This window comes from Penicillium cosmopolitanum (genome assembly GCF_028827165.1).
Source record: "Penicillium cosmopolitanum strain IBT 29677 chromosome Unknown utg000008l:1.0-4398992.0:1.0-4402845.0, whole genome shotgun sequence".
NCBI classification, from domain to species: domain Eukaryota; kingdom Fungi; phylum Ascomycota; class Eurotiomycetes; order Eurotiales; family Aspergillaceae; genus Penicillium; species Penicillium cosmopolitanum.
Window position 1 is genome coordinate 1,072,706 of NW_026622678.1, and position 24,254 is coordinate 1,096,959.

Sequence of the window (24,254 nt, forward strand, 5' to 3'; positions counted from 1 at the left end):
GCCACAGACTCGGACCATAAATGCCCTGTCATCCACAGTCGGATCCGCCCGATTGAAACAGAAGTATGTATGTATGTACTTGATAGTAGTCTCCCCACAATTCAGATCTTCTCATCCTTTGCTCTTTTTGGATAAATATACGCGAGGCAGTCAAGTGGCGGCTGTTATACAGAACTTGGCTGAGGGGATGCTGGCATTACTTCCCGATCCAGCATCCAAGGAGTTGTTCAAGGTTAAGCCCTCGAGATTATTGTAGCTCAACAGCGATTGACAATGTTATATAAGTCTCATGGAAGAATCCCCTGGGTTTGAAGACTCGAAGCAATATCTGCGACTTTACATCCGCTTCCTACTACTATCAAACTACTATGTATCTCCCCGCATCCGCCCCCGACCCCCACCCCCTTGACCCATTGCACGTGGGGGAGGTCAAGGTCGCGTCAACGGCAATCTTGCAACACCTAGGTGTCACTACCAAGGACGTTCGCTTCAAGGTCATTGATCTCTACGAGCCCTCCAAGGATGAGACCCTGAAGTACATTCACCACGGTGCCCCGGCCCCCGATCGCCGATGCCGCGCCTACTTTCACCGATTGAAGAGCCCTATCCTTACGATCGCTATTGTCAACATTACCAAGGGAGTCGTCGAGAATAGCTACGATGCACCTGACTCACAAGGTCCCGTCGATTGGGTCGAGTACGATTTAGTCCACAAGGCCTGCTTATCACACCCGAAGGTCCTCGAGGAGGTGGCTAAGTTGAAGCTCCCTGCTGGGTAAGCACTTCTCCCAAACAGCAGCGAACGAGCTCATTGACTAACAGATGTTTTAGTTCCCGCATTGAAAATGACCCTTGGAGCTTCGGTACCGATGACCATAACGAGCGCCGCCGTCTCTTCCAGTGTTACATGTACCTTGCCCTGAGCGATGACCCCCAGGCCAACCACTACTCTATTCCCCTACCTTTCGCTCCGATTTTCGACGGCCACACTCTGGAGTTAATCGACCTGCAACGACTGCCTACCGGCGCCACTGATGAAATTGACGAGGAGACTCAACCCTGGGATCCCACCAGTGCCGTCGAATATAGCGCCGACCTCTTGGGCCCTGATTCTTTTCGCAAGGACCTCAAACCTCTACAGGTTCTTCAGCCCCAGGGTCCCTCTTTTACCATACAAGGACGTCATATTCAGTGGCAGAAGTGGTCTTTTCAGCTTGGATGGAATATGCGTGAAGGTCCTGTCCTTCACGATATTCGCTATGACGGTCGCTCTCTATTCTACCGTGTCTCCATGAGCGAGATGACCGTCCCATATGGCGATCCCCGCTCCCCCTACCATCGCAAACAAGCATTTGACCTAGGTGATTCTGGATTCGGTCTCACCTCCAACTCCTTGAGCTTGGGCTGCGATTGCCTTGGCCACATTGCCTACTTTAACGGCATCCGCGTTACAAGTAGCGGTGATCCTGTTATTATGCCCAACGTTGTCTGCATGCACGAGGTTGATGACGGTATTGGTTGGAAGCATACTAACTTCCGTAATGGGCAGTCGTCTGTTGTGCGCGATCGCCAGCTCGTTGTTCAGTGCACTGCCACCGTTGCGAACTATGAGTATATCCTTGCCTTCGTTCTCGACCAGGCCGCCAATCTACACGTCGACGTCCGTGCCACGGGTATAGTTTCTACAATGCCAATCAAGAAGGGAGTTCATGTTCCTTGGGGCACTACTGTGGCCCCCGGTGTGCTTGCAGTGAACCACCAGCATCTCTTCTGTCTCCGTGTCAACCCCTCACTCGACGGACGCTCTAACACCGTCGTCTATGATGACTGCATTCCTGTGGAAAACGAGCCCCAGCTTGACCCGTTTGGATGTGCGTTCAAGGTCAAACAAACACAGATTCAGAAGCCTGGCGGATATGACCTTGACCTGACCCAGAACCGTACATTCAAGATCTTGAACGAGTCTAAGATCAACTGTATTGCGAACAAGCCTGTCGGTTACAAGCTGCATCCTGTTCCCAGTCAGATGTTAATGATGGGGCCTTCGACATTCAACCTCAAGCGCGGTATCTTCACCACGAAGCCTATCTGGGTCACCAAATATCGGGATCATGAGCTCTGGGCCTCTGGTGAGTTCACTAATCAAAGCAGAGAGGACACTGGGCTTGCAAAGTGGGCTGCTCGTGACGAGAATGTTAAAAACGATGATGTCGTTCTCTGGCACAGTTTTGGTGTCACCCATGTCACTCGAACAGAAGGTATGTCTCACCATTAAAAGTGTATATACCCTGTTCAACCGCAGCTAACTTGAGTCTTAGATTTTCCAGTCATGCCCACTGAGAAGATGATGGTGTCGCTGAAGCCCGTCAACTTCTTCGATATAAACCCATCCAACGACGTACCACGATCCAACCAAAACGAGAACAAATCCACACTGCACCAAAATGATTCGTCGTGCTGCTCCACTCGTCCTTCTCGCATATAAACCGTAAGGATCTGGTACTCAGAAAATGGTTCCGGAATTCCAGTTTATAAAGCCATGACGTTAGCCGCGAGATTACAGGCATTCGAGTTTGAGCTCTGTTAACCTTTTCAGATGTACTTATGTAAAGAGTACTAGTTCTGTCTGTTCGAGTTGATTAGGCGATAATAGAGAAATACATGTGTGCAGGAGTATGGAATTTGTTCCAAGGTTGTTTGTAGATGAGATGTCTAGATAGAGGGAGATGTCAGAACCAGAGCGGTTACGTATGGTTAAAATCCTTGAGCAGGGAAGGAACCCAGCGAGAATAGTTAGCCTTTTGGTCACTTGGACCTTTGAGAGCAATGATAATTCAATTTCTTTTTCGATTATTGTTACCCAAGTACCAAGACTACGCCCTCGCGTCCAATTTCCTTCCCTGGACCGGCTGATCCATTGAGCTTAAATGAAACCATTGTCATTCTATCCAGAATTCTGGCTCTGGCCCAATGTGATAAAGGTTTTACGGCAGGGAAAGAATCCTGCCATGGAAGAGGAGAGAGATGCCATATTACAAAAATAGGAGTGTGATGATGATGTAGAATAGCGGAGGAGGCTGATATAGCCAATCTTGAATGCCTGGGGTTTGCTTGCTATCTTGAATTCTTAATAGATAGCTAGTGGGGGGGTAAATGTAGGCCGTGCTTCTTATACCGCCGAAGAGACTTTTTGAATTATCTTAGCGAACGCAATGGAATGTTATGACGAAAGCAACGGCGAGAAAATTGATGGGTGCTATTCGAATTAAAGTTCCGCAATGCTCTAAATGCAGGGGGTGCTAGAATTTCTCCCATTCTATCTCGGAGATAACACGGTCTTCCCTTATTCTTGAGAGCGAAGGAATTTTATTAGCCACTTGGTACGTGTCTCGCATGCCTGGCGACCGAGTCCACTCTTGTAAAATAAATCGAAGCCATGGCATCCGCCACCCCAAATGTGCAAGTGCGCCTGTACACCACATTCCCATAGCTTGGTGGCATACGCAATATCTTCATCACGAAATGGCTCACCAGATGCGGCATCGATGTATGCAATAGGAAGACGCGACAAATCTGTCGCACGCGCAGGCGCAACATAGGGGCTGACACCTTCTTTGCCGGCCTCGCGTCCAAGGACACACGACCAAGCATAACGATCCCATGTTGTATAAAATCCACGTCCATTCTCAAATTGCAAGCAAGAAAGAGAGTTACATCGATCGTCGAGCATCGGACACATCAGGAGCTGGGCGCAGACTTGAGGTCCTTTGCGATCCCTTGCGATGAGGATTGTTCCTGCAGCAAGACCAGCCCCAGCTGATACTCCCGCAATCATGAATTGCTTGGGATTAATCCTGAAAAGATCGAGGTTCTGAGAAAGCCACACCAGTGAGCCATAGCAGTCCTCTACAACTTCCGTGCCGTGGTAATCTGGCGAGAGGCGGTAATTGACGCTTATGACAACAGCATCGAGTTCCTTAACGGCATCAGTGAGACTGTTGAGACCGGTGAACACATTCCCCATGACTCTACCACCGCCGTGGAAGAAAAGGATTCCCGGTCGAGGCCTTCCCGCATCGGAGGGTTGACGATGCGATAGACTTATTGCTGTTAAGAATGTTTCCGAAATAGGAATGATGTGATCATTAATGGCGAGATCAGGGTCGTCGAAGAATTCTTTGCTGCAATCTTCTTCTCTGTTGCGTATTTCTTTTAGCTCGTCGAAGCTTTTCGGTACCGGGCGGTGTTGTGTATCTACCACCGTCATAATCTCAGGGTCGTAGGGGGGGGTATAGGTAGGAGGCCCCCAGGCTCGATGGCTTTCTCCTTTCTTTGCACCATTGTGATAGCTGTGAGGTTTGGGCAGATGATTCGTAACAAAAGCTAGAGAGTCGACATTGGAATACTGCGGCCAATTCATAATCTTTGGCTCCTTCCGAGGTCAGAAGGGTTGACAAAATATATATAGTCAATCATGGGTCCACACTTTCCAGGAAAGCGTTGACGGTAACAAATTCAGGCCAAATTCTCTGCTGGAAAAACTTCCATTTTTGATTTTAGGCCGATCGAAGGCCATACTCACCCTCCAACTCTAGTCCGCAGAAACCAATATTCTTAATGAACGATGTCTAGTTATTAGTCTTGTAAAAAGGATTTTAATTCTATTTCTTCCAGCTTCCATGGAGTAGTACTGGTTAGCACCGGCGAATGTTCAAGTCCAGGTTTTTGGGATATTTGCCTTTGGCGAGAAATATTTAGGCCCAATTTGTATTTGATTTACCGCCGTTCCAAATCAATCCCCCGAGCCGGGTCTAACTAGAACAATCATGGAGCTACGTAGTATATCGCTCATGTAGTAGTTATATTCTGAACATGACGACTAATCGGAATACATGAATCTGCTTAATGCCTCTCAATGTGGCTAGTATGACACATTGCTGGACCCTAAGGGCCAGTGCTTGTCTCCTGATCTAACAGCAGATATTTTAATCTTCTAAGCACTCCTGTGGCTTGAAGACTAGCCATCTGTAAGAGCCTCGGCGGCAATCTCAACCCTCATAGCTGGAGTTGCCAACATAGAAACGCCGACAGTGACCCAAGGTACTTTATGGTTGGGCATTCGCGCCCGCCAAACCTTCATGACAGCGGCTTCGTAGCGCATATCACTAAGAAAACAAGTGAATCTGTGTGCTTGCGCAAGTCCACCAGCAACCCCGGCAGATTTCAGCGCTGCGTCAACACAGTTGAAACACGCATCAGCTTCGTCCTCTAGTGAGCTGGTCACTAACTCTCCGCGCTCGAGATCGAAACCGGGCTGACCCCCTGTCACGACAAGACTTCCATGCAAGGGGACCTTGGTAACGTTTGAGGTGCCTCCAGCCTCAAATATCTCGCCTAGCCGGCCTGGGGCCTGAAAGTATTCAATTCCCGGCATGTTGTTATTTGATGTGAAGTAGGATGGAATAGTAACTTGGCAGATAATGATAAATCTTTGGTGAAGGGAAGGAGGGATTTGGGAACTGTGACAATTTCAAATTTGAATATTGTGTAGTGGTTTGGGAATGGTTCTTTCTTGAGGTTAGCTGGCACAGTCCTTTCATCAGTTGAGATGAATCAAGAACGAAATCGAATCGGTCGAAATCACCCATATTATTCTCACATGCCCTATTGAATAGTCCAATGAACTCAAATTCCAGCGATAATGTATATTACAGCTGCAGGTGGTTGGGTGAATGTCCAAATGAGGCACTGCTGGCCGAGCTTCCTAATTCGGTATCCCCACTGCCGATCGTTCCGAAACAGTGAGAAGTGGGTCCTCTTCCCCATGGAATGAATATTCCTGATCGAATTCTTTGTGGGAAACCACGAGTTCGCCGTGGCCGTGGCAAAATACCAAAATCTGGAAATTAACATTTCCAGAAAGTTCAGGGCGTCAAGACAAAGCCGAGGCCACAGAAGCAACCAGGAGAGAATAGGTATCCTTCGAGTCCCCACGGAAACCGATTACTCCTAATAGGTGCCAGGCGACATCAATGGATACTACTACAAGGAGTAGGATAAATTTGAAAAATAAAAAAGATTATATAGAAATCCAAGGTCACCAATGTAACCCATTAGTCAGATAGTATCATGCCTGCTTGCATGTCCAATTTCAAGTAGTACTCTTTTTCAGAAAGATAGTAACCTTGGAAATCAGTTAACTCTACTTCCTTGAAAGGTTCATTTCTAAATACTAGCTAGCTGCGAGAGAGCAGTCTTTTAAGACAGATCAATTAACGTACTATTTGCGAGTTTGTATCCATGTGTCTCTCAAGGTAAAGAAGTCGGCCAGAAAACCTACACCACCAGCCATCTCCTCCACGAGCGGAACTGTCTGCCCGCAGCTCCAATACAAACACAAAACTCCCCACAATGAGCTCGCCCACAGTCTTTTACTCCAATTTTGATTCTCCCCGCCATCAAGGCTTTTTGTCAAACTTGACTGCCTATATTCTGATCCGATATTTCCTGGGTAAGGTGGCATCTGACTCTGGGCTCCTTTTCTGCCTTTTCTGACGAGCCAGGCTTCCTTGCTCAGCTTTATCAGCTCAAGCAAAAAATATAAAAATAATGCTCTTGCTGCCAAGATGTAGAGTCTTTTGGCTTTAGCTTTGATTCCAATCGCTTCTAACGAAATAATCTTGTTCGACGCGAGATGGCCAATGTTTTCGAGAAGCTGATAGGACGCCATGGTGAAGACCTGGAAAATATTGATACCGTCAATGAGACTGCTATTTGTTGAATATTGAAATTCCCTCCGAATGTTTGTCAATATAGAAAAGAGACCAAACAGTCTCAAAGTATGACGCGCACTGCTGAAGAGGGAAGACAGGTTGAGAAGAGCGGGATATTGTCGCTTGGTAAAGATATCGAGGCGGCGAGGCACCGGTTGTCTGTTGATAATTTTCCACCAATTGTTTGGGTATCCTAGAAGTCTATGAATATTTTGCCATTGACAATTTGCAAGAAGAAAGTGCAGTGCGTGAGCGAGATATTCAATGCTCCCTAGAGCGCAGTCTTGTCCCGCGGATGTGTGCAATAACCTATGAATTCAAACTTAGAGATCAATAATATGTTATTGTGCTATTTAATCCAGAACTTACGCTTGGAGCCTTTGTGCACTTATGCTCACAGATTGCCCGATTTTGGAGTATCCAGGAGTGGCAGACTTGATCACGTTGGTTGAATCTCTGGCATTTTCAGGATTGTCCACGACCTCGGCATTGACCTTTGCTTCGAGTGTGTTGGAGTTCTCAAGAGTCATTTCTATAACATCTTCCTTGGAGTGTTTCTCGAAATTGTGTGATTGAAGTGTGCCACTTTTGTGACATGGAAAAACTTTTGAGACCTTAAGAGTCGCGCCTTGGTGAAAACGTGTTGCTTGGAAACTTTTGTAGTAGTTTGTGAGGCTTAACATTATAAGCTTAAGCATTTTTGTGGCTTGGAATAGAATATCACATACCAGCAGCATGTAGATACTCTTTGTCCAATGACACTCGTTTAGCTGGACTCCTTGCTATACGCGGTATGATGTTGCCTGCTGAAAGATCTACCCCATTTAGTATATCTCCCAGTATTTCTATCGGGCATGAGTCCTAGAGCTTGGAGTGGGCCAAATCTAATTTATTGACTCGGTTGTAGTTGCAAATGACTTGTAGTGAGCAGCAGAATCAAGAAAATCCAAATTTTGATTCTTGCGGGCTATCTACTGCAAATATCATGTCGTTCTATTCACATTTGGGTAGTGTTCTACACGAAGAATTTATGTTCCTAATCTCTCCTTTTTCCTAATGGCAAAAGAGTACTTTTCGTAAGCTGCTGGTTTTGATTAAATTGGGTACTCAAAGAACTCGCATCCGGCGAGCAATTCAATGCGGTACAAAGCGAAACCTGACCGTTCCTGGGATAAATTCATGCCGATCGAAATAATAACCTTAAAGCCCTTCCGTGGCAGCGACTCCAATAATAATCTTCTTTTATTTTTCACTGCGGCGAGATGTGGGTTACTACTTCGTTCACGATGCCCCTATCGCCATGAATACGGACGCCCGCCCCCAAGCCACCATCCATTACACTTTGCTAGTCTGTTGAGAAGCCAGGTTCAGCCGACTAGTACTCTATGAAGCCCTCGGAATATTTCATCCCTTGTTCTCTATGTGTTGAAAGAACTTCCCATTGTAGCAATTCATCCAACCTTATACACCTGGACATTCAGGCTCGAGTGTCTTCGCCAATATAACCTTCAATTAGAGGATGGCAAGTCAGGGAATATTTACAACATCCTGAAGTGAATTACTGAGACTTGTATACATTTCTAATCCGAGGTTCCAATACGGGCTCATGTCTCAATTGAGTATGGTCAATCTTGGTCCAACACGGCAATGTACTCAGCTGCTCCACCCGTGGAAACCTTTCCTCTATAATCGGTGCCCTATCGGCTCCGCGTCTGCAATGCGGGGTAAGCTTATCATGCTCCCCCTTGGGGTAATTGTTCAGCGACTGGCCTTTGGACATCCCTTGGTGCCCCAGACATAGTGAATCGATAAATACAAGATCCTGCCACAGTTATGCATTTGAAAGAAACTCTGCCTCTCTCCTTCAGATATCACAGAGCAAGGACTCCAGGTATTCCTTCTTTCTGACGAACCACTCGTGTTCATAATGAACCACCCTTTTACTAAATCGACAAAACATGACGGCATGCCGCCCGATAATTTCAGCATAGGGCATGGTGTCTTGGAAGATGAACTTGCAACGAAGAAAGATGATGATGACGATGCGATTCTTCGGGCAAATGGCCACGAAGCCGCCATGCCTCGTCAATTCGACTGGACCTCGGCACTTGGCCTTGGATTTTCAATCACGAATTCTTGGATTGGGTATTTGGTGAGCCGCACTGTCTACAATCATCTAATTAGAGATCAACCCATACTAACCTCTGTGATAGAGCTGCTTTGGTCAAGGATTGATTTATGGAGGTCCACAGACATGCATCTTCAGCTTACTAGTTGCGTTCTTCGCCCAGTGCGCTGTCGCTATCGGGCTAGGAGAGCTAGCTTCTGCCTATCCGGTATGGATCCCACCATCGAGAGTAAATCGAAGTTCTAACAAGTAAAAAGTCAAGTGGGGGACAATACCATTTCTGCTATATCCTCAGTCCCGCAAAGACGAGAAATTACGCTGCGTACACTGTTGGTTGGATATCGATGCTTGCCTGGTGGATTGTGACGTATGATAACATTTATCTCCCTTCTCTCACTGCCATATCAACTAACACGTGTCAAGATGCTCGGGTATCTCTCTCGGGGCCGCAGTTCTCAACGGTATTGTGGCTTTTTGCTATCCTAGCTATGCTGGAAACCAATGGCAAACATATTGTATATATGTGGCTGTTTCCACAATCACCAGTAGGTCTTCTCATTCCGAGTCTTTAACACAAACTGCTGGTTTTTCACAACTAATCCGTCTAGTGATTCCGGTTTTCTTCTCTGCTAGAATGCATGCTATGGCTCAATTGTCTCTCTATCTTTCATTGGCTGGGTATCTAATATTTTTCATTGTTGCACTCGTAATGCACAAGAGTCGGATGCCGACTTCCTTCTTGGTGGAGTCCGGACTGGGAAACAGTGGTTGGAGTCCGGGTACAGCATGGCTACTCAGTATTAGTAATTCCATGTACGCCTTTGGCGGTATTGATGGAGGTTGGTGCTCTCTGAGACGTCCTGCGGCCAAAGCTAACCCCATCACAAAGTCATCCATATCTCCGAGGAGATGCCCAGGCCAGGAAAGCGCATTCCTCAACTCATGATCTTGACTATGCTCATTGGCCTTTTTACCGCATTCTCTCTTTTTGTCGTTCTCATGGTATTTCAAATTGATATGGATGCCGTACGAACTGCACCACTTCCAAGTCTTGAGTTAATCTATCAAGTGTGGGTTTCCGGCTTGACCACACTCATGGCTTATTTCTAACTCACCTTCTCACAGAACCGGAAGTAGAAACGTCACTCTTGGTCTCTTTATTCTCTTATTCGTGATCTACACTTGTGAGTGATCCTACTACTTCTAAGCCCGAAGACTCATGCGGTTAACAAAAAGCTCAGCGTGTCTGCCATCTCAGTGGGTGACCGCCGGACGCATTGCATGGGCATTTGCCCGAGATGTAAGTATTATCTTCCCTGGATTTCTTTATAGCAGCTAACATTACACACAGAATGGGGTCCCTTTCGCGAACTTCTTCTCTCGTATTCATCCCAAATTGCAGTTTCCACTCAATGCAACAATAGCCGCATACATCTTTACTTGTATTTATGGGCTTCTTTATTTGGCGTCAACAACAGCCTTCAATTCAATTATCACATCGGCTGTCCTCTTCCTGAACATATCATATACGGTACCTCAAAGCATCTTGCTGGTTCGTGGCCGCAATGTTCTGCCTCGTCGACCGGTCAATCTTGGCTGGTTGGGGTTATTTTGCAACATATTTTCGACCCTCTGGATTGTTCTGCTAGGTGTTTTGATTTGTATGCCTCCAAATCTCCCTGTCTCGCTCCAGTCCATGAACTATACCCCTGTGATTTTGGTGGGAGTTTTTGTTATCATCAACTCAATTTGGCTTTTCTCTGGCAGGGCCTCTTTTGAAGGGCCGCGTATCGATTGGGAGGCGATGAAGCAAGCTGAGCAGGATTGATCTATACATTTTTCTCGGATTGTTATAACCCTAGTTTCCATCAGAATTAAGTTACAAGTATGTTTTACTCCCACCAGTGTGGTTCCAGGAGAAAGCTATTATATGATAGACCCATCATATGCGGGCGGCTTTTGTTCTGGTCGCATTGGCTATTACGTAGCATTAAACCATTAGTGAGAAGAATTACTGAAATATACGTCTCATAACCGATAAATACCTTGCGTATCCGCGGGGGTAGTTGCCACTTAGGTAGGTATTATCAAATTAGTCGGGCTCGTCCTATCAGGGTAGTATGGGGAAGGGAGGGTTAACTAGAATTGGAAAATGCGTACGCTACTCGAAAGATAACGCGATTACTCCGTAACTCCACCTAGACGATTCCTCTAAATTACAGTATCCACCGTACCATCCCATTGGACAAAGCTAGTCATGATATGCGGCCCCTTCAACCTAAATAGGCAGGTGACGCCGCATTCTAGAGCCAATTTGGCCACGATTCTCCACCTTATTTGTTCTCACCTCCCATACGAAACCCTACGTATGAAGATACGTACCATGGGGTGAAGCTTTCATGACTCTAGAGCCACTATCTTTGCCCCATCCCACATTTCCCGCATTCTTCTCAAGTTTGGCGACCGACCTATATCACATCACGTGGAATGCTATCTCAAACTGAAGTCAAAAATGCCAAACCTGAAAGCTTCTGGCTTCCACATTCTCGCGCTATCATTTATGCAGTTCTACAAGCATAAATGCCGAGAAACTATTTGTGCGCCGAAATTTTCAAAGTACTGTGGAAAAAATGAAGAGGACAGATCCGGTGTGCGCAACCTGCCGCGAAAAATGTCGGCGCTGTGACCGAACAAGACCTACATGTAGGCGATGTGCTGCCAAAGGACTGGAATGTAAAGGTTATCCTGAGAAATTCCGGTTCCGCAGCGTGACCTCCACGAGCAAAAAAAGCGTTCAAAGGCGCGAATCAACAATCTTCAATCATGTCATTCGGTTCCAAGAGGAATCTCCCAATGAGGCCAATTCTTCAGAGGCAACAAATGAGGGCTCGAGAAACGGGACTAGCTCCGAGGCGGATCTACACGAATCTGTATCTTGGGATCTTGATCCTGATGGTTGATTCATTATCTGAGAATAGCAGCCCTGCGTCGCGCCATCCTAGCCACACCTCGGAACTAAATGACTTGCTCATAATGACCCGGACGCAGTCACTCCTAACACACTGTATTTTTCGCTCTCTCAAAAGACTAAAATCAATTTCTATACTGACTGCTTAACTTTCCAGACGACCAAGTGATATGTCCCCATCAAATCATGCTCTCCGGGGCCGACACCAACAATCCGTACCGATCATACGTCCTACCGTTGGCATATGAGCAGCTCGGAGTACTTTACGCGGTGCTCGGTCTTTCCGCTTGTCATAGAGCCCTTACAATCGGAGAGGATGACCTTCGTGAAGTTGCCGATGAATATCGACTCAGGTGTATTAATTGCTTAATACATACCATCCAGAATGTTATATCCCCGCAATCACATGAGAATGAGAGAGATGGACTTTTCGCCACAATCCAACTTCTCCTCCTCCACGATGTCAGTACTCCAGGTCTTCAATGTTCCCCCTTTGCTTTGATTCTTCAGAGAGCCTCAAGAGCGTGTTTCTGATCTTGGATGAAGATCTGTGAATCGGGTATCTCAACGCATGGGGCCCATATTACGGGCGCTATGTCAGTTTGTAACCAACTACGACTATCAGAGACTTTAACAGCTAAGGACGAACGGGCTATCTTTTTTCTTGGAAATCTAGCATGGTCGGCATTCGAAATCATTGAGTAAAACATCACTAACTTCTTATCAGGCTGGACATAATACGATCATTTTCAGACCCGAAACGGCTTTGCGTCTCATCAGATCTACGCAGAAAAATTGTTGCTCTTAGCACATCAAAGTTTGAGCAGGTAAATGGATGTCCGAGGGAGCTGTTCCTCGTGGTAGGGAATGCTCTAGAGTATGCAAAGGCTCATCAGATGGAGAATATGGATCTTTTCGAATACAAAGAGCTCCTGATGGGTGTATATCTGAGTATAAATTCATGGCAGCTGCCGGATTCGAACTTGCCAGATGATGGGTCCAATTGGGGTGCAGTATACGAAAGCTTCCGACATGCATTTCTTCTCTATACATCCCGGCTTTTGTCGCCCGAGCAGCCCGCCGAGGTATCAATCATCCGAGAGTCAGTGGAAGCTGTATTGGATGCGGTATCCGAGATTCCATCCAGCCTGATCGACTTGGCTATTTTTCCACTCTTTATTGCAGGAACCGATACCCTCTCCTTACATTCACGCCATTACATCTTGCTAAGACTTGATGCCATTAGGTCTATTGCCGGTTTCAGTAATGATCTCCCAAAAATGTTACTGCACAAAGTCTGGGAAAGTCGTGCGAATCAGCCAAAATGGGACTCTCGCAATATCCTATGGACCTCCTTTGTAAATTCCCCCTGTCCTAAATTTTTACCATGTCTAATTCTTCACAGACGGATACGAAGGCACGAGAGTCTCAGGACGATTACCTCATTATCTAATTTGAATCTAAAAACTGAAATTCTACGAGCGCTAGCATTCACTCGACCCAAAATAATTGGACCAAACCAAAATCCAGTTGATGTTATGCTACTAGGACATGGTTCAGCATGTCGAACTTTTCTCATAAACGTCACTATTCAGCCATCAAAGCAAACCCACCCCGAATAGGTCAGCGTATCTGGTTCTCCAGTCATTGGAATTGTGGCTTTATGAATACCATAAAATATAATCTTGCTTAACTATAAACCTACATGGTTTGTTTCCTAAAATATTCTCCAGCGGGAAGAGATTACTAATCCACATAGTTGCGGGGTTCGGCATGTAACCAGACGAGCCTCGGTCAATCGGCGCGGGTGTACTATATACCCTGGCCCGGATGCGAACTTCATCCTAACTTGAACACCTCCCCTCCTGCATCTATCTCTACATACCAAGGAAATCATGTCGGCCGCAGACCAGGTTCAATTGACCAATTTCTCGAATATCTTCTCCCTCGAGGGGAAGGTAGCCGTCGTGACTGGCGGTTCACGTGGGTTGGGACTTCATGCTGCCTCGGGGTAAGTTCAACACTGGATTGAGATGTTCAAAGACACAATACCCACGAAGCAAATATTTTTTACCTGGATGGTCCTAACTTAAATGTTAGTCTCCTACAAGCTGGTTGCTCCAAGGTGTATATCACTTCCCGAAAGAAGGATGCCTGCGACGAAGCTGTCGCGGCGCTTAACGCGTTGCCTTCCAAGCGACCCGGAGCTCAGGCCATCTCTGTTCCTGCCGATAGCTCCCGCATGGAAGATCTCGATAGGCTGGTTGCAGAAATTGGTAAAACAACAGATCATGTCGATATCCTATTCGCCAATGCAGGTGCAACCTGGGGTGAGAAGTTCGATACCCACCCGGAAAAGATGTTCTCCAAGGTGATGGATTTGAATGTCAAGAGCATCTTTTACACAATCCAAAAGTACGTCTCTCCATTTTTCACGTTAATGATATTGGCCTCTCTAATCTAACACCAACTCATAGACTTGCTCCGCTCCTCGAAGCAAAGGCAACGCTCGAGGATCCCGCTCGCGTGATTGTCACCGCTTCCGTGGCGGGTATTGGCATTGGAACTGTTGGAGAGAACGCCACGCCAAGCTATTCCGCCTCTAAGGCTGCTGCCATTCACCTGGCAAAGAACCTGGCTGTTGAGTTGGGGCCTCGGCATATCCTGACCAATGCCATTGCGCCGGGCTTCTTCCCCTCGAAGATGGCCAGTGGCTTGATCGAGCTCAAGGGTGGGCTAGAGCAGCTGCAAGAGTACTCACCCAACGGCCGTTTGGGTCGACCCGAGGATATTGCAGGACTAGTCGTGTTTTTGTCTTCGCGTGCTTCAAGTCATTTGAACGGGGCTGTTATTGCAACTGACGGCGGTGCAGTCCTCAAGGGTAGACTTTAGTTAGTATCCTGATTGATATGTTGATGATTTATAGGCCTAGCATTGAAATCAACCCACTCTTGGCGTAAAATAACAAGCATGGTTTTGATACCTCATTATAACTGGCATCGATACCGAATTACTGCACTGAACCATAGTGCTGTTCAAATGACCTGAACCATTATGGTAGTATTTACAAACATAGATCATAAACTATTTACAATTTTGCGCTGGGCAAGCCGGTTTTTCCCTGTACCGCCCGGTCGACGATCTCCATGGCTTGAAAGAGTTGGTAGTCGTGCTGCTTGGGAGTGACAACCTGAACGCTAAGTGGCGAATCCAGGTACACGCGGCGATCGACAGTCTTCTCGTTCCTGCGGTAAGATGTTAGTATCTGGCTTCCAGGATAACACATTGACGATATCAGCACTTACATAGTTGTCGATTCGCCTTATCCCAGCTCCCAAGAACGGGTGCGTCCATCTCCCGCCCAAGTTCCAAATCCGACTCAACGAAAGGTCGCACGGGAACAGTACCAGCAGGGTAGTCCAGCAAAACAAAGGTGGAGGTGTATCCCACAGCATTGTAGCGATCCATTTGTGGAACTGGATGCGGTGCAATAGGACAGATGATAGCATCGATGCGCCGGCCCTTATTGGATGAAGATAGAGTCCACATCTTCAACATTTCCAATTCGACTTCAGCACGCTGAGCCTGTAGCCGAGCTAGCTGATCGATGGTAAGAGCCTTCCCGCGCTTCATGCGACCCTGTAGCCAAGGTATAAGAGACTCGCCCATGCTCTCGATTTTATCTAGCATGCTCGACCCATCATCGACGCCCATAAGGCGACCGGCCAGGCCCTGGCATTTTGGCAAGGCAGCCGGCAGAGGGACGTCGACAACTTCGACACCTGGCGTCCGGCGCAGTTGACTTGCTACCTCATCCAGAATACGAGCAATCGGCGGAAGTGGTGTGACAAGGCCATCCGTTTTCAGGATGCCAATGGTGAAGTTACGTGGGGGAGTCAGGGATTGGGGTACAGAAAAAGGTTGCCAGGAACCAGGAATGCAATCCTCGCCGAATAATTCGGCTCGGGGAACAATCTCCGCCATCACAGCTCCAAGATCCGCGACCGAGCGGGCCAACGGGCCAGCCACAGGTTGCAGAGCAATCCGACCTTTGCCCTCTAGTTGGCCGCTCTCCTGGCCACCATATGGAACACGACCGTTACTCGGCTTGAAGCCATAAATTCCTTGACACATCGCTGGTACGCGAATGCTGCCACCAATATCTGTGCCGAAGCCGACCATGGATCCTCGCATCGCGAGTAATGCGCCCTCACCTCCAGTACTGCCTCCAGCTGTCCACTGTCGATTTATAGGATTGAGAGTTCGTCCAAAGAGATGGTTGCAACTGTCGAGAGTCCCCAGTGTCTGGGGGATGTTCGTCTTGGCGATGATGATGGCACCGAGAGATTGTAGCAGGTCCACAAGCGCTGCATTCTCTGTGGCAGGCTTGAATGCCAAGGCAGATAGCCCAATGCTCGAGTCAACTCCTTTCACGTTGAATGTATCCTTCACGGAAACCGGCAGACCATGCAGGGGTCCGACGGGTTTGCCCGTTTGCCGCAGTGAGTAATCCAATTCTTGTGCGCGACGTAAGGCCCGATCGAATAATGGTTCGGTGAGACAGCGTGTAAGTTGATGGGCGATGGCTGCCCTCTGTTTTTGAAATAGGTCAGCCGATTTGTTTTTCCGGATAAGTTAAGAGCATTTGTCTCGAATTCTCACCTTACAGAATGCCCGGGTAACCTCCTCCGACTTCAATTGACCTTCTGTCATCGCAGAAACCAACCCTCGGACATCGTAGTTCTCTGTAATATCTAGTTCCTTTGATGTGAGTATACCGCAAATGCGAGGTATCTCCATCACGTTCACTCGGCCATATCGCTTTGGGCCTTCGGTAACAGAGTCCGCGGGCGAGAGCATGCCCTCAGGAATGAGTTCGGTAGGAAGTTGCCATTCGGAGGGAATGGAGGCAGCCAATTCGTTTTGTTTGCGCTGGGCGATTGCCACGTAAGGGGGCTGTTGAGATGCCATGATGGGTAAGGGTGAAAGTGAAGGTTGAAGGTTGCGGAATGCAACATTGAAATAACTCTGGCGGATGCGGGGAGTGCGGAGAAGACCAGCCTCGGCCCAGGCGGAACTGCCGATTCGATTGAAGACGCCCATATGTGCGGGACTCGGACCCTTTGAACATGCTTATCGAAATTTCATGGTGAATTTGAATAAAGTGTTCTTGTTCAAAGAAGTCTTTTGGTTAATTTATTTGATTTATTCAATTTATTACTTTTTTTTTCAAAAAAAAAAAAAAAACGTCGAGGAAGTGTGACGGTCACGTGGAAGGAGGACCTAGATAGTCACGTACCCTACAGTTGAATAGAATCATCAATTGCCTCCTCACCATAATTGCCTACGTATGTAGCAGGAAGGAAACCAGATATCGTAGGAGAGTTTATTTGTTTCATCATCTACAGTTCTTTAAAACCGAGATACATCCCGTCCAAACAATCTGTTCAAAGTCCACCTGAATGCCACTCGGATCTTGTTGCGCCAGCTGATGCTCATGGTGATGTACGCAGCGTTCCAAACTAACCGAGCCATCCGCCCGGTGATACCTTCGGGGAGATAACTTTTGCGCTTGTTGACATCGTGCATATCGTGGGGGATCTGCATCAATGCCTTCTCACTTCCAATGTAGGCTAGTGTCCCCATGTTGCGGAATGAGAAGGGGGACGTGTGAGTCAGGTCGTCCTTGTTCAGATGGGACGCGAGCCATTTGGCTTCTTGGAATGTTGCTTGGGCGGTTGCTGGGGGTGCACCAGTCTCAATCATACAATTATCCCCCAGGGCAAAGACATCATTCAATACAGCCGTATCTCCGGCGTCGTTTTGTAGCTGAACCCGCAGGTGGCCATCGACGAGCAGCGCCCCCGTCTTTGGGACTTTCTTGAATCCCCAAGATTGCTCTGCAGATGTCGCACCAGAGCTTCGGTCCATTTTGAACACAGACTTCTCGGGAAACTCATTCACTTCATTCAGCGACTGGCTTACCAATTTGGTCATAGCATTGCCTGTTGTCCACACGCACATGCCGACGCCGACTTCTCCTTCCTCCTCGGTGGTGAGGGTTAAGCAGCGCTTTGGGTCCATTTCATAAGGCGGAAGCGCACCAGGTGGACCCCAGCGTAAGCCCTTCACATGATGAGAGGTCTTTATGTCAATTCCTTCACTTCTCATCGTCTTCATTGCATACCGAGAAAGCGATTCATCGAACGTAGACAGTACCTTCGGCGCGACGTCATAGAGGCTGAGCTTCGGAAGCCCTTGGAGACCCGGGTAGAGCGCGATCATATCCTTGTAGATGAAGTCACGTAGTGAAGCTGTGAGCTCGGTGCCAGTTGGACCGGCACCAACAATGGCAAAATGAAGCAGCCACTTTTTCATATCCGTTGTTGTCGTCGGCAAAACAGCTAGCTCGAAACATTCGCGTACACGACGCTTCACCCGTTTGGCATCGCCGATATCCTTGAAGAACATTGCATTCTGTCGGACTCCCGGCGTACCAAAAGTGCGACTCACCGTGCCCACGGCGATGACCAGCTTATCGTATGGAACTTCAAATGTTTCGCCTTTCTCCCACAGCCGGCGCGATTGTATCGGCTGCTTGTTGCTGGCCTCCGGGCCCTCTTCGGTTTCCCTTTCATCTTCGTGGGTGCGCGGCGACTCTGTGACACCACTTTTCACCACTGTTGCTTCACAAAGTATAGTTTTCTTCTTGAGATCGACGGATCGAGCTGCGGCTTGAATGAAATCGACCTTGGCGCCAGGGTCTCGTACCGGTTCGACGATGTTGGAGAAATCTAATGATCCGCTGGCCGTGTCTGTAAGGAGAGGAGTAAAAACGAAGTATGAACGGGGTGAGACGATGATTGGCGAGAAGTTTTTGGGTGATAGTCGGCGTGACATGGTATATCCGCCCCATCCGGATCCAAGAATGACAACGCGCTCTTTCTGGTGATCAGACTGATTACCAGCATCGGAGTGTTCAACTTGTGTCGCGAAACATCTTTCGAGGATTTTGCGTTCAGTCGGCCCAGAATTATGTGGCTTGGGAGACCTGCACAGAGGAGCATGCTGGGAAGAGACAACGCCAGGCCTGGTCATGGCGCGCATGGCGCGCAATCGAAGGGGCATGGTTACTGGAGATATTGGCTGTCAATCGAAATCACAGCTACATGGTGAGTCAAAATTCCAGGGAGTTTCCAGAGTATTAAAGCCCAGGGAACAATTTACTGATTATTGACTTCCGCTTACAGATGGATGACTTCATGAAGGAAGGAGTCGGATCGGGACCGCAAACGAACCCTTCCGTGATGCTCCACCACAACCCACTCCATCTCGGATTCTCGTGCTCCCGTGGCCATCTTATGGAAGTGTAGTTTTCCTTGATACCTCAAGGGGAATTACGGAACCCTTCGGGGCCATCGGTGAGGTGCGGGCTGCACGTGCCACTAGAGTCGATCGGGAGAATCAGGAGCTCTGAGCAGAGCATTGATTCTTCACATGGCAGGCTGGCATTCTCAGCTGATTAAAAAGAAATCTATGAAAATCGAAAGAAAGGAGGAATTGAAATGAGGGAGGGGCATTGTTCAAATACAGCATCGCAGGGAGTCATGTGATGTCGATGCATGCCAGTTTGCAGATTAATCGGCATGCTCCACCATCAGGCCACCCCTCTAAGCCTATCAAGTTGAAGCATGCCAGTTGTGTACTTGCATACTGTGACTGTACAAGTATCAAATGCATTTGAACATTGTTAAATGTCAGATTTGAATCGAAAAGCATTTTCGCCGCTATCTTATGACAGTTTACCTAGGCGTTGATTATGAACCTAAAACCTGAATGGGTTAGGGATGATGTTTCCAGGTTTTGGGCTTTGCTGACGGTATTCCGTAGTGATTCCAAATCATCCGCTTGGGGCGGGGGCTTGGCAGCATCAGCCTCCCATCTCAGCCCCAGGAAACAAAAAACGGGAACGAGTCCATGGGAACAGTATTTCAAATTAACTTGAGTTATAACTTATAAATCTCCGAGCGTCCTTGCGTTAATGAGACCCAATTTCTTCAAGTCATCTGCAAACCTCTTGGAAGGACGCTGTTTATGAAGATACGAGATTCGAAGATCTACTGTGCGGGTGACGGCAACATGACAGACTTCAGACTTCGGAGAGCACACGCAAAATCTAGGGGTGGCTGCCTCAGATGCAAGCAGCAAAGAAAGAAGGCAAGATAAATCTCACAAATAATGTGTTCATCACAATGTTCTAACCAAGTCTCACAGTGTGACGAGGCGAAACCAAATTGCTCAAGATGCGCCAAAAAAGAATATACTTGCCAGTATCAATACCTGAGCAATAGTCCAAGAACATCAGAAGACCATGAGTTGGATTATGTGTCAGCTCCCAAGTTACTATACCCTTGCTCTCCGGATCCCTGTGTTGCTGGGCCAGAGGCGCCCTTGGCGCTTTCGAGCGATCATCTTTCGGTCCCTGAATCTTCGCCCCGTGGTTCTTCTCCAACCTCGTTGTCCTCTTCATCTCCAAGTTTTAACAAGAATGGAAAGGTGATTCCAATGGGCTCAGAATCGCCTGGTAACCTCGATGCGACAGAGCTCAGCCTCCTGAGCCGCTATCTTGCACACACAAGCCGAACTATTCCTTTCGATGATCTCGATCTCTATGCCCTTTCTGTGGGAATACCAAATCTTGCTTTCAATAGCAAGCCTGTGATGTCATCTTTAATAGCCTTGGCAGCAGCTTGCAAATCTCACGATATCGTTAACACAACGCAGACTCCTTTGGCGGACCAGACCGTCATGGAGGTTCAACGACTTCTTGAGCTTGCCGAAAGCCATCACAGGGCATCACTCCAGTATATACAAGAGGCAGTTTCAAACTCAAGTTGGTATGACAACGTCCTTGCAAACGCGGCCTTAATGGTACTATACGCTTCTGCGAGCCACTCTATTCGAGTTCGACTTGCCGCGATTGCAAGACGAAATGGGAAAGGATTGCCCAATGATGTGCTTCCGCAACACTCACAGTGGATTACATTTACCCGTGCCGCTCACACAGCTGCTAGCGCAGTTCTCAGTGGTCTTTTGAATGCAGATATGAATCGAAATGTCACCATCAGCCCGACCGTATTTACATCGCCACATCCGATATCAACTATCTTGACACCGCAGAGTGGCCCTTCCGAAAATACAAAAAGGCTATTCATTCCTTTAGTTACATCTACATACGGTCGAGCTCTTGAATCGCTGCGCAGGAAAGTGGAGTCTGTATCAGATTCTTTTCGGAGTCAAGAAAGTCTCAGACTTCACAATCTAGATCTCGACGCTTGCTTGAATACTCTACCAACACTTGAAAAGTGCGCGTTTTCTGCTTTATCAGGAGGAAATATCAAAAATAAATCAAATACAGTCAACGATACACCCACAATATCTGGTGAATATTCTCAAGTCTCGCCTTGGGTCGCAAATTACATGCTCAGTGTCACCTCAATGACAGCCCCAAAGGCACTTCGACGAACAATTATGTCCTTCTTGAATGAGGCACCGACCGAGTATCTCAATCTTGTTCAGTCGGTGCTCGATTCATCGTCTGTTGAGGCCTACACTGGGGATTGGGTGGCACGTGGTTCGCCCAAGGGTGAAATGCAGCCTCTCGATACAACACATCTCCTAGCCATGGACATATTCGCCCATTGGCTAGTTCTAGTCATGTTATTGGATGGTGTGTGGTGGATTGGCGGTATTGGCCGATGGGAACTTGGTCAGATTGTGTCACTGATGAAAACTCAGGAACTGCTCAATCAGCCTCCGGATACAATGGAAACGTGGTGGCCGGAGAGCATGTACTTGGTCAATATGGAGTTGATGCCGGATATATAGAGCTACCAAAAAGACGGTTGGTGCTAATTTCATGTAGTTTATCCACTAGTATAACATGATAGAATAATGAACACGAAGTCGCTTAAAAGATTCATGGATATGTCCGGGTTACGATGCAAATGAAACACGCCCCGAGGCCCTTATTACAACTTCTAGTTATTTGAACCTTGGAACTATTGACAATAATCAAAAATGCGACACATAAAACTCATTCTGTTTACTACTTCTCTCTAATATAACTACTACTGATTTCGCCACATAAATTATCGCATCAAAATCCACTATATCTACTCCTTCCGCAGTGCTCCAAATCATGCAGCAGTAGGGATCTCATAGGACCACTGCGGCTTTCCGGCCCATAAGACGAAGGAATTGGCAGTGAGCTGATAATATTCCTGGGGCATCAAACTTTCCAAATTGGACTTGACACAACCAGGCCTGGCCAAAGGCTGGCTAGCGAATCGATCCTCGATCCACCGCAACCAGTTTTGTTTACCAGCATTGATGACACCGAAGTGGTTCGCTTTTGGAATGTTCAGAAACTCCAGGTCATTGGGGTGATTTTTGCAAGTCTTGTCCACTGCATTATTCGTCATGTTATATGTCACGACGGGATCATCCATTCCTTGTAGAACAAGCATCGGTCCCTTGAAATCCATATTTCCAGGGTTGGCAAGCTTCCCAAAGGCCTCAACAGACCAGGTCTCCTTCCAATCAGGCTGGACTATCTCTTCTTCTGGACTCAACAAGTAACTTGACACTATCTGCGATCCCTCAACTTGGTTCGAAAGATTGGTTCTTTTGGTGCCAAGCGGTGTCAGCCAGTCGCTGAGGTTGAAAGTCGGGAATATTTGGTCGAGGTCTTTGCCAATCCACGCCAAAAAGGGCCCAATTCCAGCGCTCAGTGAAAATATATCAGTTGGTGGAGCCAACGATACAGTACCAAGATGATGCTTTACAACATCTTGGAACTTGTGATTCTTTCTAGCCAGAATTTCCGACAGGGTCCAGGCAACAGCGCCACCTTGACTGTGACCCAAAACCACATAGTCATCTGAAAGCTCTTTAGGAAATGACTCCTGGGCCGCTCTCAAAGCGTTAAGTGCGTCACCAGCACCGGCCTCGGAAGCAAAGTATTGGTGCGGAATGAAGGTCCCGTCCCAAGAAGTGCTAACCCCAAGCCCGGCATAATCTGGAGCCACAACAGCGTATCCAGCTTCGGCCAGAGTAAACGGTACAAAGTCTTCGTAGAAAAGGCCACGATGCGTCGAGGGAGCTCCATCGGCATAGAAGCCAGAGGTTCCATGTGTCCATAGAATAACTGGTGCCGACGAAGCCGAAGCGTTGCGGCCGCCTCTGAAACTCTTTGGGTGATGTGGCCAAAGTATGTAGGCCGAAGCAGGGATCAAAGTCCCATTGAGATTGGTGGTACTGTATATGATCCGAGACATGGCGGTCTTTGGAGGTATGGAGAAGGACGAAGGATCGGTGAACTTCTGAAGCTTGATTGTTCTTCCGGACTCTGTAGGCCATTGATCTTTCGGCAAATTCTGGACATCATAGAATTCATCCTGATGTGCCCCGCCATTGGCAAGCTGGGACCTATCAAAATTGATGATGGTGTTGATTATAGCACCATAATCGGTTGTCAGGTTGGCCAACTTGAGCTGCTCAGCACTAAGCTCGAAGCTGGAATTCCATCCTGTTGAATGTATTGTTGGAAGCAAGGTTGTATCTTGAGCCACAACTAGCTTCAATACAATGGCCGAGATGGCGAGTCTTTGGAGGCATATCATCATCGTCAATTGGGCAGTGATTGGCCACTGTCTTGGGGTATAGTGTGGTAGGAATTTTCTGTGATTTAGAACTTCTTCGTCGCGGTACCCGGGGATTTATACTCACCCATCTTGTGCCGTGGCTAATCCGAGTACGACAGATGATGCTCTTCCCAGCGGTAGTCATACTTGGTCAAGGCATGGAGTTTGAAGCTAAGCGTGTCGTAGTTGTTGACCCTATACTCGAAAACACGATACTCTGGAAGAATGTGCTCACGTTGATGGGAAATGGACATCGATCAGGTGGCTTAGATCCACTTGGGAATACGCTCATGGTGAGTAGCGGTGGGAACGGGGCGCAGATATGCCGACACGGAATCGCTGATTGTAAGGTAGCGCAATAATTCCCATAGAAGTCGTATTATAAATACGCTCGAGCCAAGCCCCCCCCCCCCACAATACGACTGTCAATACGACATCCGCTCAGGCATTCCGCTGGTACATAGCCCGCCCAGGTATCCACTTCTTACGCACTAGGAACTAGCTTAACTGTCTGTGTGGTTTGAAGCGTTGTTTAAACCTCTATTCATCACTTATTTGTCATTGAAGTTGCTGCCCATTGAATCTAAACCCTAATTTGATGTTCTTGGCAGCGACACTATGAGCTACGGCAACCGCCAACATAATCTATGAGTAAAAATTCGATTTTCCCGCCCTACCAT

General features: G+C 47.5%; 11 protein-coding genes across 11 annotated transcripts; 5 read left to right on the forward strand and 6 right to left on the reverse strand.

Annotated features, from left to right (window-relative positions):
* Positions 1-368: 368 nt before the first annotated feature.
* On the forward strand, positions 369-2,485 carry N7509_006955 (copper amine oxidase; the record flags this gene model as incomplete). The annotated part of the gene is made up of 3 exons (XM_056631592.1): positions 369-775; positions 832-2,258; positions 2,319-2,485. The coding sequence occupies 3 exons, from the start codon at positions 369-371 to the stop codon at positions 2,483-2,485; spliced, it is 2,001 nt and encodes a 666-aa protein (XP_056487143.1).
* Positions 2,486-3,343: 858 nt separating this feature from the next.
* N7509_006956 (alpha/beta hydrolase) lies at positions 3,344-4,420 on the reverse strand (the record flags this gene model as incomplete). The annotated part of the gene is made up of 1 exon (XM_056631593.1): positions 3,344-4,420. The coding sequence occupies one exon, from the start codon at positions 4,418-4,420 to the stop codon at positions 3,344-3,346; it is 1,077 nt and encodes a 358-aa protein (XP_056487144.1).
* A 597-nt stretch (positions 4,421-5,017) lies between these two features.
* N7509_006957 (Endoribonuclease L-PSP/chorismate mutase-like protein) lies at positions 5,018-5,434 on the reverse strand (the record flags this gene model as incomplete). The annotated part of the gene is made up of 1 exon (XM_056631594.1): positions 5,018-5,434. One exon carries the CDS (start codon positions 5,432-5,434, stop codon positions 5,018-5,020), a length of 417 nt encoding a protein of 138 aa, XP_056487145.1.
* Positions 5,435-7,034: 1,600 nt separating this feature from the next.
* On the reverse strand, positions 7,035-7,303 carry N7509_006958 (uncharacterized protein; the record flags this gene model as incomplete). Its single annotated transcript, XM_056631595.1, has 2 exons — positions 7,035-7,082; positions 7,172-7,303. The coding sequence occupies 2 exons, from the start codon at positions 7,301-7,303 to the stop codon at positions 7,035-7,037; spliced, it is 180 nt and encodes a 59-aa protein (XP_056487146.1).
* Positions 7,304-8,739: 1,436 nt separating this feature from the next.
* On the forward strand, positions 8,740-10,729 carry N7509_006959 (uncharacterized protein; the record flags this gene model as incomplete). The annotated part of the gene is made up of 9 exons (XM_056631596.1): positions 8,740-8,925; positions 8,987-9,109; positions 9,159-9,268; positions 9,325-9,446; positions 9,510-9,740; positions 9,791-9,971; positions 10,027-10,085; positions 10,110-10,201; positions 10,253-10,729. 9 exons carry the CDS (start codon positions 8,740-8,742, stop codon positions 10,727-10,729), a joined length of 1,581 nt encoding a protein of 526 aa, XP_056487147.1.
* A 1,734-nt stretch (positions 10,730-12,463) lies between these two features.
* N7509_006960 (uncharacterized protein) lies at positions 12,464-13,322 on the forward strand (the record flags this gene model as incomplete). Its single annotated transcript, XM_056631597.1, has 3 exons — positions 12,464-12,570; positions 12,597-13,227; positions 13,275-13,322. The coding sequence occupies 3 exons, from the start codon at positions 12,464-12,466 to the stop codon at positions 13,320-13,322; spliced, it is 786 nt and encodes a 261-aa protein (XP_056487148.1).
* A 442-nt stretch (positions 13,323-13,764) lies between these two features.
* Positions 13,765-14,761, forward strand: N7509_006961 (oxidoreductase, short-chain dehydrogenase/reductase family; the record flags this gene model as incomplete). Its single annotated transcript, XM_056631598.1, has 3 exons — positions 13,765-13,880; positions 13,970-14,284; positions 14,347-14,761. The coding sequence occupies 3 exons, from the start codon at positions 13,765-13,767 to the stop codon at positions 14,759-14,761; spliced, it is 846 nt and encodes a 281-aa protein (XP_056487149.1).
* A 196-nt stretch (positions 14,762-14,957) lies between these two features.
* Positions 14,958-16,972, reverse strand: N7509_006962 (putative general amidase; the record flags this gene model as incomplete). Its single annotated transcript, XM_056631599.1, has 3 exons — positions 14,958-15,114; positions 15,171-16,462; positions 16,532-16,972. 3 exons carry the CDS (start codon positions 16,970-16,972, stop codon positions 14,958-14,960), a joined length of 1,890 nt encoding a protein of 629 aa, XP_056487150.1.
* Positions 16,973-17,281: 309 nt separating this feature from the next.
* Positions 17,282-18,997, reverse strand: N7509_006963 (putative pyridine nucleotide-disulfide oxidoreductase; the record flags this gene model as incomplete). The annotated part of the gene is made up of 1 exon (XM_056631600.1): positions 17,282-18,997. One exon carries the CDS (start codon positions 18,995-18,997, stop codon positions 17,282-17,284), a length of 1,716 nt encoding a protein of 571 aa, XP_056487151.1.
* A 1,437-nt stretch (positions 18,998-20,434) lies between these two features.
* On the forward strand, positions 20,435-21,757 carry N7509_006964 (C6 transcription factor; the record flags this gene model as incomplete). Its single annotated transcript, XM_056631601.1, has 1 exon — positions 20,435-21,757. One exon carries the CDS (start codon positions 20,435-20,437, stop codon positions 21,755-21,757), a length of 1,323 nt encoding a protein of 440 aa, XP_056487152.1.
* Positions 21,758-22,068: 311 nt separating this feature from the next.
* Positions 22,069-23,553, reverse strand: N7509_006965 (putative secretory lipase; the record flags this gene model as incomplete). The annotated part of the gene is made up of 1 exon (XM_056631602.1): positions 22,069-23,553. The coding sequence occupies one exon, from the start codon at positions 23,551-23,553 to the stop codon at positions 22,069-22,071; it is 1,485 nt and encodes a 494-aa protein (XP_056487153.1).
* Positions 23,554-24,254: the final 701 nt, after the last annotated feature.